Source organism: Ochlerotatus camptorhynchus, unplaced genomic scaffold (genome assembly GCF_037179485.1).
Source record: "Ochlerotatus camptorhynchus isolate MF236.1 unplaced genomic scaffold, CSIRO-AGI_Acam_v1.1 ptg000054l, whole genome shotgun sequence".
Taxonomy (NCBI): Eukaryota; Metazoa; Arthropoda; class Insecta; order Diptera; family Culicidae; genus Ochlerotatus; species Ochlerotatus camptorhynchus.
The window spans coordinates 220,603-234,203 of NW_027040544.1; the positions used below are offsets into that span (position 1 = coordinate 220,603).

Below are 13,601 nucleotides of genomic sequence, written 5' to 3' on the forward strand. Positions count from 1 at the left end.
GCATTATTATTTCGTGTAGCCGTGATCGGGGCTGGAAACTCGGTCACGACACAGACAACGTAAGTTTTATTGGCACCACTGGCACAGACGAAGGGTTAACTATCAATATTGTACGACCTTTTGCATGCCGTTGTGTTACATTCAACCGCGCGCATTTAGTGGTTTAAAAATGTATTATAACGAGTAATATCCCACGGAAAGTGTAGTTATTATGTTATAGACTACCCACCTCACCACCCACAACCGTTTTGAATCGAAGATTTTCAAAAATTGCAACTTTAATTGGGAAAATACGACGATTGAAACCCCCATAGAAGTTAGCCCGAATAGAAATTGTAATGTAGGAAACATCAGCAGACATCTTCAATACATTAAATTTTAACGTGTATTGCTGTACCTTTAATGTATTCAGACTTCAGTGTGACGTCCAAGTACATAAAAATACATTAGCCTCAAACGTTACATCAGAATCAAACGTCTTGACGATGTAAAATTTGACATCAGAATACATCCAATGACAACAGAACCTAACGTTACATTATTTATTTATTTATTTATTAGTCGTCAATCAGTGTAGACCGTTTTACAGTTTTACTTAAACGCTAATTGTTACAATTTTACTTCAATTACTTGCATAGCATTTATATTTTATTATTGATGCCTAGCTAACCTCGTGAAGAAAGTTTTTTTAAGCGTACTTTTATTCATTGTTATGTCAATATATTCACAGTATGTATTATAGCAAGACATTATTCTATTCAATGGGCTGTTTTTGGCATAGTCTGTTCTTTGATTGTTGATGCTAAACAAATTTCTATTCCGCAGTGAGCGAGTGGGAGCATAAAAATTGATATTTTCCAAAATCTCTGGACTGTTAACTCTTTGCGAAATCACATCGTTTATAAAAGCAATCATTGCGAACTCTCTTCGCTTTTTGAGCTCATCTAAATTAATTAGCATACAATGCGGTTTACATGTGTATCATGATATGGAGCCCAAACTATGCTACAATATTCGAGAAGAGGCCTCACATATGCTACGTAAAGTGTTTTGATTGTGTAGGGATCATTGAAGTGCAAACTAAATCTTTTAATGAACCCGAGCATGTTGCTTGCTTTGTAGATAATGTTATTGTAGTGATCAGCAAAAGTTAACTTGGAGTCGAGGATAACACCTAAGTCTCTGACTTGATAGGATCTTTGGATTGTTTTCTGGCCAAGAGTAATTGTGTCGTGTATTACAGCTTGCTTTCTTGTGAACGATATAGAATTGCATTTATTAATATTTAGTTCTAACAAATTTTTCTTACACCATGTGTAAAAAACGTCAATTTCTTGTTGAAATATTTCAAGATCAGGTGCTTTAGATATCTCCATGAAAAGTTTCATGTCATCAGCATATATAGAAACATGAAGAAATTTAAAAATATGTTCTATATCGTTGACAAATAAAATAAACAGTAATGGACCAAGATGTGAACCTTGTGGCACACCAGATGTTACATTAACTATGGTGGACAGATTTCCTTCAAATCTTACCTTTTGCGTCCGCCTTGATAAGTACGACTCGATCCATTTCAGTAGCCTAGGACTGAAGCCTAATTTGGATAGCTTAAAAAGCAAGAGTGGTATATCAACTCTGTCAAATGCTTTACTGAAATCAGTATATAGCGTTTCTACATAATTTCCTTTATCCATTGAGTTTAAACAGTATGACACAAAATGTATCAAGTTGGTAGTTGTAGATCGTCCTTTAACAAATCCGTGCTGTTTGCTAGTAATTACCGACCTAATATGTAAGAATACATTGTCATTAATGATGGATTCGAATAATTTAGGAATGCTTGATAATATAGCAACTCCACGGTAATTTTTTACATCAGACTTTTTACCACTTTTAAAAATTGGAATTAAAAATGATTCCTTCCAAATCGGAGGAAGTACACTCGACTCCAAGGATAAATTAAACAGCCAGAACAAAGGTTTTGCTAGCTCCTTCGAAAGTGACTTTAAAAAAATAGGTGGTAAACCATCCGGTCCAGCACCTTTTGAAGCATCCAAGGTTTCAAGACCACGTATAATTTCCTTGAGAGTTAAATTATCCACTGCGATGTTCTTCATTGGCTCGGGGAGATACGAAAAATATTGATAATCTCGCTCATTCTCATCATGAATTGTATAAACGTCCTGAAAGAAGTCAGCAAATAAGTTACTAATCTGACTAGGAGTATTGCCCAACTTACTGTCTAATTGCATTTTGGATGGAAAGCTCTTGGATTTTTGCCTTTCTTTAACATAGTTAAAAAAGGATTTTGGGTCTGACTTAATGTTAGTTTCAATCTTTCTATTGTGCTCTTCATATGCATTTTCAATTTCTAAATTAAGTTGGTCACAAATAGTAAGATAATAGGTAAAATTTTCATCATTTTTGTTTCTCTTGTACGCTTTATGAGCTTTCTGCTTTCTGTTTCTAAGATTTATTATCTGTCTATTGTACCATATTGGTGTTTTTGCATTGGCTTTTTTCTTTTGCTTCATGGGCACTGTCTGTTCTAGAATAGAATAAATAATCTGATAGAATACATCAACTGCATGTTCTGTATCATGACTACGGATTACAAGTTGCCAATCTATACTGTTCAATTTATTTTTGATAGCTCCATACCCAAGTAACCAAAAGTTCCGCATTCAACGATTAAAATCACTTTCAAGCTCCGTAAAGTTCAAATAAAGTTCCGACCGAACCTTCAATCTTTCTATTGTGCTCTTCATATGCATTTTCAATTTCTAAATTAAGTTGGTCACAAATAGTAAGATAATAGGTAAAATTTTCATCATTTTTGTTTCTCTTGTACGCTTTATGAGCTTTCTGCTTTCTGTTTCTAAGATTTATTATCTGTCTATTGTACCATATTGGTGTTTTTGCATTGGCTTTTTTCTTTTGCTTCATGGGCACTGTCTGTTCTAGAATAGAATAAATAATCTGATAGAATACATCAACTGCATGTTCTGTATCATGACTACGGATTACAAGTTGCCAATCTATACTGTTCAATTTATTTTTGATAGCTCCATACCCAAGTAACCAAAAGTTCCGCATTCAACGATTAAAATCACTTTCAAGCTCCGTAAAGTTCAAATAAAGTTCCGACCGAACCTTCAAGTTCCATAAAGTTCAAATAAAGTTCCGACAGAACTTTCAAGTTCCATAAAGTTCAAATAAAGTTCCAACCGAACCATCAAGTTCCATAAAGTTCAAATAAAGTTCCAACCGAACTTTCAAGTTCCATAAAGTTCACATATAGTTCCAACAGAACTTTCAAGTTCCATAAAGTTCAAATAAAGTTCCAACCGAACCATCAAGTTCCATAAAGTTCAAATAAAGTTCCGACCGAACTTTCAAGATCCATAAAGTTCACATATAGTTCCAACAGAACTTTCAAGTTCCATAAAGTTCAAATAAAGTTCCGACAGAAGTTCCATAAAGTTCAAATAAAGTACCGACAGAACTTTCAAGTTTCATAAAGTTCAAATAAAGTTCCAACCAAACCTTCCAGTTCCATAAAGTTCAAATAAAGTTCCAACAGAACTTTCAAGTTCCATAAAGTTCAAATAAAGTTCCGACAGAACTTTCAAGTTCCATAAAGTTCAAATAAAGTTTCGACCGAACCTTCAAGATCCATAAAGTTCAAATAAAGTTCCGACAGAACTTTCAAGTTCCATAAAGTTCACATATAGTTCCAACAGAACTTTCAAGCCACATGAAGCAATCCGCACAAGTCTTTATTAGTAACTAAATTTAATGTACGTAAATATTAAATGATCAGTGGTCCGAATAAATCATAATTCTTATATTTATGCAGTGCATCAACATTCTATTAAAACATAAAAAAAAATTAAAAAGTAATTTCCTGGATTCGAACCCGTGTATTCGGCATGCGATCTACTAACGCTAACCACTGCGCCACAAATGTGTTGGAATACCATGCGGGCAAATACCAATTTCAAATTCATCAAGGTATTGTGTTTCGTATGCAAGTCAGTCAGCTGGCACTGAAAACTCCAACAGTAGGCGGGACAACAGCTCGCTTTAATATATTTCAGATGACGCAGCGGTTCGTGCTGGGGCTCTCACGCAGAAGGACTGGGTTTAATTCTTCAAACAGCTCAAAAACTACTAATGCTGATAAATCAATACACATAAATACCTGCCTTTAGAAATAACTTTCATAAAAGTGCGAACTAAACATAGAATTTGGTGTAGAGGGCAAAAACCTTTTTTAATTTATTTTCTAAAAGTTCCGTTCAAGTTCCGCCAGAAGCTGCTTAGAATTCTCTTCAATTATGATACCGGAACTTTCAAGTTCTTATAACGACTTAAAAATGAGGCTGCTTAGAATTCTAAAGACCATCACTAACTAAGCTGCTTAAGCCACAAATGGCCTTTTATCAGAACTTTTGGTTACTTGGGTAGTCTGCCTTACTGAAATCGAAATAGGGGTCTGACAAATTATTATCCACCATTGCGGTTTTTTCAAGTATCATTATGGAATATTCAATAGCAGTGTGGAACACTTCATTTTTCCAAAGAGGAGAAGGTGACTCTGATACGCAAAAATCGTCAGTCATGGTAGTAAATAGCAAATCTAAATAGCAGTTATTTTGATTTTTTATATGATTTACTTGATTCAATCCAATTTCTGCGCATTTTTCAAACAAAGTATGAAGTGTTTCATTTTCCCCCATAATCGGAATCAAAATGGATTCATTTTCGTCATCTACAATAAAATTAGCTGCCCGTTGATTAAAATCTCCGTATATGTGAACGTTTGCTTCAGCCTCGAATTCCGACATAATACTGCTAGCAAGACCAAAAAATTTTTCAAATGCTTCTTTTTTAGCATGTTCTGGTGGAAAATACACAACCGCGAAAATATGAACACGATCACCAATAATTAATTTGACCCATACATGGTCAAACTCCTTGTTCTTGCAAGATGAAATTTGCTCAGATTCATACTCCACGCTAACTGCTATTAACACACCTCCACCGCATTTTTTGTTGGATAATAATTTATCGCGATCATCTCTATAAACATTAAAACGATCGCCAAAAACTTCTTCGTTATTAATACTAGAATCCCAACTTGTTTCTGTTCCTAAAATCACAGGAAAAGTGCAAGCATTAACTTTCTTGTAAATCTCATTCACTTTGGTGGCGCTTCTCATTCTATTAAAATTCTGACAGTAAATGACCAACTCCTTACTTTCATCATTACGATGCAATTCCAAATTTTGTGCTTCAGTACTAGGCGGCAAACTAAAACTATTTAAATTAATTACCTCTCCTTCCTGCTGTCGAGAGGTCGTCAAATCGTGAAAGTTGTCCAGTTCTTCAAAAACATTGTCATCGTTGGGACTTTCCTCTAGATGACTCGTCAATTTAGTCGAAAACACGAATGCCTGCATGAACTTGAACATGCCTCACATGCAGTAGCTGAAATCATCCGGTTAGGCGCAGGAATGGTACATGGAGATTCGCTCTCCGGATATGGGTTTAGAATTTCACCTCGATGAAATTGCATCGTTGGACGATAATTAGTCGGTGGCCTGGAGAAGCGATCTTTCGCTACTGCAAGAAGCTCTCTATCAGACGGAAGTAAGTGGGCGCGATTCAGTCCAATGTTTCTGCTTAGAATTAAAGAGCCTGAATTTATAAAGAGGTGACATCTTATCCATTTGACAGGTCTTCTGCTCGATTGGAATGACTTTTCCTATGACTTTGACAGACAATCGATTGTTCCAATTTTGACATGTCGTCTCTTTATAAATTCAGCCTCTTTAATTAGAATCAAACTTCATCACTTTTTAATAGGCCTTTTTAATACGCCTTTTTAATGCACCACCAACGTAGAGTGCACCACGCGAGTTCGAGAAGAAACGTCAGCCAAGCCGTTTGTTTACATCAGAATAAGTATTTTCCCCAACGCAAATAACAGTATTTTTCATTCAAAATCTTGCCAATTTCCATCGGTAATTGTCTTATTGTACAATTTTCCACAAATCTGAACTGATTTGCACCTTAACTATTCACACACAAGAAATCCGGAAGATCATAGCCACTAAGGCACTTCTCTAATTTTCCATTTTTCTCAACAAAAATATTCCTGAACACCAGCAGGATCTTTTCCAAAACGTGACAGAATTAAATTTTTCAACTGTAGATTAAGTTTTACAGCATCTCAGATGAATCAATTTATCAAGAAAAGTAAAAAAGTGTTCCACTTTCTATGGCTCAAGGCAAAAATTTATGCTCACAACACTCTTTTTGACGTTCTCCTATTCACCACCAGAGGATGAATCGATCGTTTAGTTTCTATTAAAAAGGCCTATAGAAACTAAACGATCGATTCATCCTCTGGTGGTGAATAGGAGAACGTCAAAAAGAGTGTTGTGTGGAACACTTTTTTACTTTTCCTGATAAATTGATTCCTCTGAGATGCTGCAAAACTTAATGTACAGTTGAAAAATTTAATTCTGTCACGTTTTGGAAAAGATCCTGCTGGTGTTCAGGAATATTTTTGTTGAGAAAAATGAAAAATTAGAAAAGTGCCTTAGTGGTTATGATCTTCCGGATTTCTTGTGTGTGAATAGTTAAGGTGCAAATCAGTTCAGATTTGTGGAAAATTGTACAATAAGACAATTACCGATGGAAATTGGCAAGATTTTGAATGAAAAATACTGTTATTTGCGTTGGGGAAAATGCTTATTCTGATGTAAACAAACGGCTTGCTTCACGTTTCTTCTCGAACTCGCGTGGCGCACTCTACGTTGGTGCACTGTAACTGGAAAGTACCCATTAATGGGTGAAAAAGTGCCCATTTCGAAGTAAAGTAGGTAAACTCATTTAATGGGTAAAACGTCTTTACCCATTAATGGGTAAAGACCTTGTACGTCAAATCATGGGGTACTTTTTTACCCATTTTTAAATAATAATTGGCTTTATAAAATGGGTACAAAGTACCCAATTTTGAAATCCTTAAACCAGAATTTTTCTTTTAGAATTTGTATGATTTATGGATCATTGAAAGAGCCACAATGAATAGTTAAGAATACAAAACGTTATTTATATTTATATCTTTATTTCACCATTTTCCATCCAGTGGTCTTTCCATCGTTCGTGCAAGAAATGGTGCTCCCAAATCTCTCCTGGGATCTCCTTGCTGATCCGGCTAGTTCTGTCCCTGCAAGTTTCAGATTGATTTTTAGATGTGGGCAGAAAGAAATAAAATAAGAAATACCTACTTTTCAAACGAGCAATTTCCATTCGACATCGTTAAGACACTTTGCGACTGAAGCGAGGACTGGAAGATGTTATCTAAGTTGCTTTTCACCCATTAATGAGTAAAAAAGTACTCATTATTCTCGCCCGAAGCGCTCTGAGAAATGGGTAAAAGAGTACCCATTATTTGAAATTGAACTTCACCCATTATTTGACAGCCTCATATAGTCATCAAAAATGGGTCCTTTTTTACCCATTAATGGGTACATGGCAGTTGCAGTGTGGTGCATTAAAAAGGCGTATTGAATTCAGTCGCTGAGTTATTGTAGTTGGCCGTGTTGTTAGTTTACGAGATCAACCCAAATTTTCAGTTTAGTTTACTCATAATTCGGGAAAAATGCAGGAACTCAGCGATGAGTAAATTTGCTTCGTGTGTTTCGGTTTTCGTCAATTTTCCACATTTTCCGGCAGATTTTTGAGGTTTTCCACAGGAAAATATGAGACAAATTTACTCATCGCTGAGTTCGCACACTTTTTGCGAACTGAACTCAATTTTGGGTTGATCTTATTTGCCGTGTTTGATGAAGAGAAACCAAGGCTGTCGCTGTTAATCAGATACGCTCCATTTCAGTATGCAATTGTATGCGTTGTTAAGGCGCGTCCCTACATATATGTCAAATGTTTAGAAGTTTTTTTCAAGGTTTTTCTTCAATGAGTACAAAGAGAGGTGCAGAAGATCGTGAAATATGGTAATAAACCAAAAAATCAACGTAAACGCAAGTAGTGACGTCACTAATTGCTTGTATCGTACAGGGGTTTTACTCACACAACTTAACCGATTGCTTCAGACTCATCCCTTATATAAAATCATTGCTATACACTCATTGGCCCGCCGGCAACGTAAACAAAAGGAAGCAGTGCAACGGTCAACGCAAATTTGGTTCATTTTCGAAATTTCATGTTTATTTGGAAAGGAATTAATAAAACATGAGTTTGTTTTTCAGCTTGTTGAATTGTGACAGTGAAAACTAGTAGAAAATGTCTTGCACTGCTGACGAAATTGCTGAAAAACGGAGGATTGCAATCGAACGACTGAATGCTCGAAAGAATGCATTGAACAATAACAACGGTGTCGTCACGATTGCCGCCACCGTTCCGAAGCCAGCTGCTCCCACGGTTACTTCCCCGTTTCCTGCCAAGCCAATATTTACTCTTCCTCCGAAACAGCAGCAAGTGATAGAGGCCCACAAAAGTAGTTCCTTCTATGGTACTAATACGACTAATACTAGCAGTAATACATCGGGTCCGAACTTAAAACAGATCGTTACCAATGGCGGTAGTAGTAGTGGTGGGAAAATCAAAAATACCTTGAACAATGCTCGTCCACAAACGCAACCATACGCGAGGAACTCTCCCGTGAGCAATGCAGGGAAGGTGGCGCCTGTTTTTGTACGGACGGTTACCTGCTCCTGTGCGATGGTATCGGAGTCAAGATTCATCGTTCAACCGTCCACATTCAATGATAAACTGATCGAAGTGTTTAAAAGCATTCCCTCGAAACAATACGGTAGGTATCTGTGCTGCTGCTTTGGTATGCTTTGAAGATTAAATCTTAACGATGTCATTTCAGATCCCCGCACAAAACACTGGACGTTTGACATTAGGGATTATGCGTTAGTTCAGGAGAAGGTAACGGCATTAAATCCGCACGTATCGATTGGTTTGATTCCGAAATTCGTGCTGCGTTATTTCAATGGGGATCCGAGGGCGAAGCCAAATCGGACCTGCTTGGATGCTATTGAACCATCATTGGCTGGAACTTTAATGGAATTTCAGAAAGAGGGTGTTTGTTTCGCCATAGAACGAGGTGGTCGTGCCCTGATAGCAGACGAAATGGGGCTGGGAAAGACCTATCAAGCACTAGCCGTGGCTGATTTTTACAAAGAAAATTGGCCTCTGTTGATTTGCACGACGGCGTCCACGAGAAATGCGTGGGCTACGAAGATACGGCAATTGTATCGATACGTTCCGGTCCAAAACATTATTACGCTTCAGGGAAGTCAGGACCAGATTGGTGATGCACGTATTTTGATCTCTAGCTACAGTTTGATGGAGAGGTGCGCAGATAAGCTCCAGGAACGGGGATTTGGGTTTATCATCATGGACGAATCTCACACGTTGAAGAATTTTAAAGCAAAATGCACGGCCGTTGCGCAAGCGTTGGCCAAGAAGGCCAAACGGGTGATCCTTTTATCCGGAACTCCAGCATTGTCTCGACCGGTAGAGCTGTTCAGTCAGTTGCAGATGCTGGATAGGAGTTTTTTCAACTTTAAAGAATACAGCACGAGGTATTGTGCAGGGAAGCAAACAAATTTCGGTTGGGACGCCAGTGGGCAATCGAATTTGGAGGAACTCAATCTGCTGCTAGCAGCGAGGTTCATGATTCGTCGCACCAAGCAGGACGTGATGAGCCTGCTAGCGGAGAAAAGCCGAGAAACTGTGATATTGGATTCGTCGTTGTTGAGTAAAAATGAGGAAGCGGAGGAAAACTTGAGTAGCTACGCGGCAGATTATTCGACGAGTAAAGGGCGCCAACGGGAGGACATTCTTTTCCAGTATTACAGTGCCACTGCAGTAGCGAAAGCTCCGGCGGTTTGGTAAGACGAGCATTTTTGTTGGTCGATTGGTAAAAGAGCATTTAATTTTGTGACACACACTTACAGCGGATACTTGAAGCAGATTATAAAGGAGAAGCAGAAGTTTATCATATTTGCACATCACATTCAAATGCTGGATGCGATATCGAAGTACCTCAGCAAGCAAAAGGTGGATCACATACGGATCGACGGAACCACCAGAACAGATTTGAGATCGGTAAGTTTTAATTCTTTCGAGCAGTGATGCGGACGGATTGAAATCAATTTATTAAACAATGCTTATTCCGATTCAGCAACTAGTGGACAAGTTCCAAACAAAGGAGTCCTGTCGCGCCGCAGTCCTATCTCTGAAGGCCTGTAACGCCGGTATAACCTTGACAGCCGCCCAGTTGGTTTTATTTGCCGAACTAGATTGGAATCCAAGTGTAAGCCGGCTTATTATAAAATCAACATAAGTTAACGAAAGCCTTATCGATTCCGGTATTTTCAGATCTTGGCGCAGGCCGAAAGCCGAGCCCATCGAATCGGTCAGGAGAGTGCCGTCGTTGTACGTTACCTGTTGGCCAAGGGAACGGCCGACGACATCATCTGGACGATGCTGCAGAAGAAACAGAACATCCTGAACAAGGCTGGTTTGTGCAACGAGGATTTCTCCGATTCGACCAACGTGGATGCGCCCTGTTCGGCGGGGAATATTGAACCATACTTGGAGAAGCGATCGTCCACTTCCGGGACTCTCGACCCATACGTTACTAGTGGACCAAAACCCAGTGCGAGTGCGAGTAGTGTAGCCAAGACTGATAGCAACAACGGACTTCAAAGTATGTTAGACGACGGAGAAGATGACGATTTGGCCGGGTTGGAATTTTGAAAGTTTAGGATATTGTTTTTTTTATGTTGTAAATCAACTTTATTATAAACGATAAATCTGTTTCTTATGTGAAAACCTTTAAACTAACGAATTCCTCAAATGTTCATAGTCGGCTATGAAGTTGCCTACCAGTGTGGCGTCCAGTCGGGATTTTGCGCGTTCGAAAACGTTTGGCATGTTTTTGGGATTGCCACCGTCTTTCTCGAACTTGATGTAGTCGATCCAAACGGAGCTGTCGGATGTTCCAAAGTACTGAGTAACGTTTTCGTGGCACAGTCGCCACTGGTCGGTGTTCGGTTGTGCCTGAATCGATTCCAGCTGGGCCATTTTGCGGTGAAGCTCCAAGCACGGACAACAGCTTCTCTGCATTTGACGGTACTGCTTGCGGGCGGCATCGATATCTTCTGTGATTACTAAAAATTCCAGATATAGCGGCTGGAAGTGAACGGAAATAGCTGGAGTTTGATTTATTGCTTCTTTGAACGTTTTTTCCAGCCTTTGGTGAAGATCCGTTCGGGTATGATAGTACTGGAAACGAACAATCCAAAGTGGTAAAACATCTCCGGTGCATTTATTCAAAGACTTTTTAAACACCGCATCGAATTCTTCAGCTGAGGCTTCTTTTCGGGCAAGGTAATTCAGATGCAGCTCCCAAAGCTTGATGGAATTGGGATATGCGCCCAGAGCTTTTTCCAGAACTTCAGTTACAAAAGTGTCCTGCGGTTTATCGGTATGAATCAACAGTTTCAGGTACTGCGCGTATTTGTCTTCTTCCAGAAACCCAGTTTCGAAAGCTTTTTTGAAGGCAACTCCAAGAACTCTACGGCGAAGTTTTTGATGAGATGACATATCTTCGTTGAGTTTCAACATGGCATCGATGTAATGAGACCACATAACTTTTGTTGGAAGTACTTCGACGGCCGCTTCATAAACTTGGACGCAAGCCTCAAGGTTCTCTTTGAATGGATTGTCACTTTTCATTTCTTCGTCATTTTCAACCTTCACCAAATGTGATCCACGAAGCGCCAACATAGCCAAGGTGTCCCACATCAGTTCTTTCGCTGCAAACATTTGCTTCATTTCCTCCAAGGCCGTAATCCCAAAACCTTTCGTTACATCACTATCTTTCAAGCTGTTCAGAAGCTCAACGAAAAACTCCAAATCCTGATCCCTTGCCTTGTAGTGCTCGTAGACCAACCTAAGAGAATCCAGCGCGCGATTCAATGACGAGTCCTCTTTTTCCAACAAGGCCACAACATCTTCCTCCGATGATTCCACAATTTTCTCCACCTCCTGAAATTGCAACTGCAGGAAATTCAAATATAATTCCCGGCACTCCGGATGCCGTTGCAGGCCCCGGAACATAAAGTGCCTGGCCCTATCCATATTATTCATCTGCTTGTACTCCCAATTCGCTGCACTGATCCACGCTTTCGGCTTATCACCATGATAGTTTAACATTTTGTCCAACGTTCTGGAGCCTTCCGGCCCGCGCTTATGTTTCTCACAGTGCCTCAGGTAGTGCGTCCACAGTCGGTACTCCGCGGGAAACCGATCCATCGCCCGTTTGTACAGCAGCTTTATTCGATTGTATATGCTGTATTCCAAACTGTGCTTACCCTCGCGGACCCGCAGCTTCTTGCGGCGCTCCTTCAGCAGTTCCAATAGATTGTTTTCGTAAACAATGTAGTTGATGAAATCCGGTAGCTCCTTGGACCTGCGTTCAACCTTGTGTTCATGTTGGAAGCGCTTGGTTTTTATGCCGTGGATTTCGTCATTCGTGAAGAGCTTCAGATGTTTCATGAACTCATACTCCTGGATGGATAATTCGCGACGTTTTTCGATAAATTCACTCATTTTTGCAAGAAAATCACGGAAAAAACTGAGCAACGAAACCGGCCACGATTGAAAAACACGTGAAAATCGCAAGAACACATACGGGAGTAGTTTGTTTTGAAATGGAATGTCAAAATAATACCTTTTCTGCTGCATGGGTTTCATAGGTATTCACGCTATTTCAAAACTGCCCAAATTTGGGTAGAATCCATCCAGAAAGAAAACGGGACTACCCATAAAATGACTAAAATTTTACACATTTATGAGTAATTGCTAGTACAAAAATGAATAATTTTTTTGTATTTATGAGTAACAGATACTCATAAAAGGTGTAAAAAATACACATAATTTAGCTGCAGTCCCGTTTTGGCCGAATATGCATAGTTTAAAGTCAAAATTAAGTCGTTTACAGTCATTTTTGCGTATTTTGCGGTTTCCGTGTAAGGCTGTGTTCCATTTAGGCTCTGAACCATTTGGTGGATTATTTTAACTTTTGGTTAAAATTTGACAGATGAAAAGTTATTGATTAACCCTGCTATCCGAGCATGGTTATTTCTGACAGACAAGAAGTTAAATTTTGACAACCGTGGCTCGAAAACCGGTCGATCGACAGCACGGGGATTTTCGAACATAGAAAATAACTTTCGAAATGTCACTTTTAACCACGAGTTAAATTTAACTCGGCAAATGGTTCACAGCCTTAGTAAATTTTCATTAAAAGTTGCCGCTTCGAAAGTGAATTATGATGTTCGAAAATCCCTCTGTTGTTGACCGGTAGATGTTCGAGAAGGTGTTTTTTTTTTTAAATTAACCACTTTGTCAAGCAGTTTTGGCGTGACTTTCTACCAGCGATTTCACAAAACTGGACCAATTAATATCTATTTTGTTTATGAAACGCACAAATGTTGGCTACTTTTCTCGTGGTTCCAGAAGAAAAAAGTTCGAGTGGTAGTAAA

At 38.9% G+C, this 13,601-nt stretch overlaps 2 protein-coding genes across 3 annotated transcripts; one reads left to right on the plus strand and one right to left on the minus strand.

Moving 5' to 3' along the window:
- Positions 1 to 8,159: 8,159 nt before the first annotated feature.
- Positions 8,160 to 10,852, plus strand: Marcal1 (SWI/SNF-related matrix-associated actin-dependent regulator of chromatin subfamily A-like protein 1). Of its 2 annotated transcripts, XM_065239236.1 has the most exons (6): positions 8,160 to 8,221; positions 8,286 to 8,848; positions 8,912 to 9,938; positions 10,005 to 10,155; positions 10,232 to 10,363; positions 10,429 to 10,852. In XM_065239236.1, exons 2-6 carry the CDS (start codon positions 8,320 to 8,322, stop codon positions 10,807 to 10,809), a joined length of 2,220 nt encoding a protein of 739 aa, XP_065095308.1. In that variant the 5' UTR covers positions 8,160 to 8,221; positions 8,286 to 8,319; the 3' UTR covers positions 10,810 to 10,852. The 2 variants fall into 2 exon arrangements, with proteins under 2 accessions (XP_065095308.1, XP_065095309.1); XM_065239237.1 differs by having other exon boundaries at positions 8,211 to 8,848.
- Positions 10,841 to 12,739, minus strand: LOC135717246 (U3 small nucleolar RNA-associated protein 6 homolog). Its single transcript, XM_065239239.1, has one exon. The coding sequence runs from the start codon at positions 12,664 to 12,666 to the stop codon at positions 10,888 to 10,890; it is 1,779 nt and encodes a 592-aa protein (XP_065095311.1). The 5' UTR covers positions 12,667 to 12,739; the 3' UTR covers positions 10,841 to 10,887.
- Positions 12,740 to 13,601: the final 862 nt, after the last annotated feature.

Coding starts and splice junctions, on each gene's coding strand:
- Marcal1 (XM_065239236.1), top strand. CDS start 8,320: ATGTCTTGCACTGCTGACGAAATTGCTGAAAAACGGAGGATTGCAATC. Junction 10,156..10,231: donor CCAGAACAGATTTGAGATCG/GTAAGTTTTAAT, acceptor ATTCCGATTCAG/CAACTAGTGGACAAGTTCCA. Junction 10,364..10,428: donor AACTAGATTGGAATCCAAGT/GTAAGCCGGCTT, acceptor CGGTATTTTCAG/ATCTTGGCGCAGGCCGAAAG.
- LOC135717246 (XM_065239239.1), bottom strand. CDS start 12,666: ATGAGTGAATTTATCGAAAAACGTCGCGAATTATCCATCCAGGAGTAT.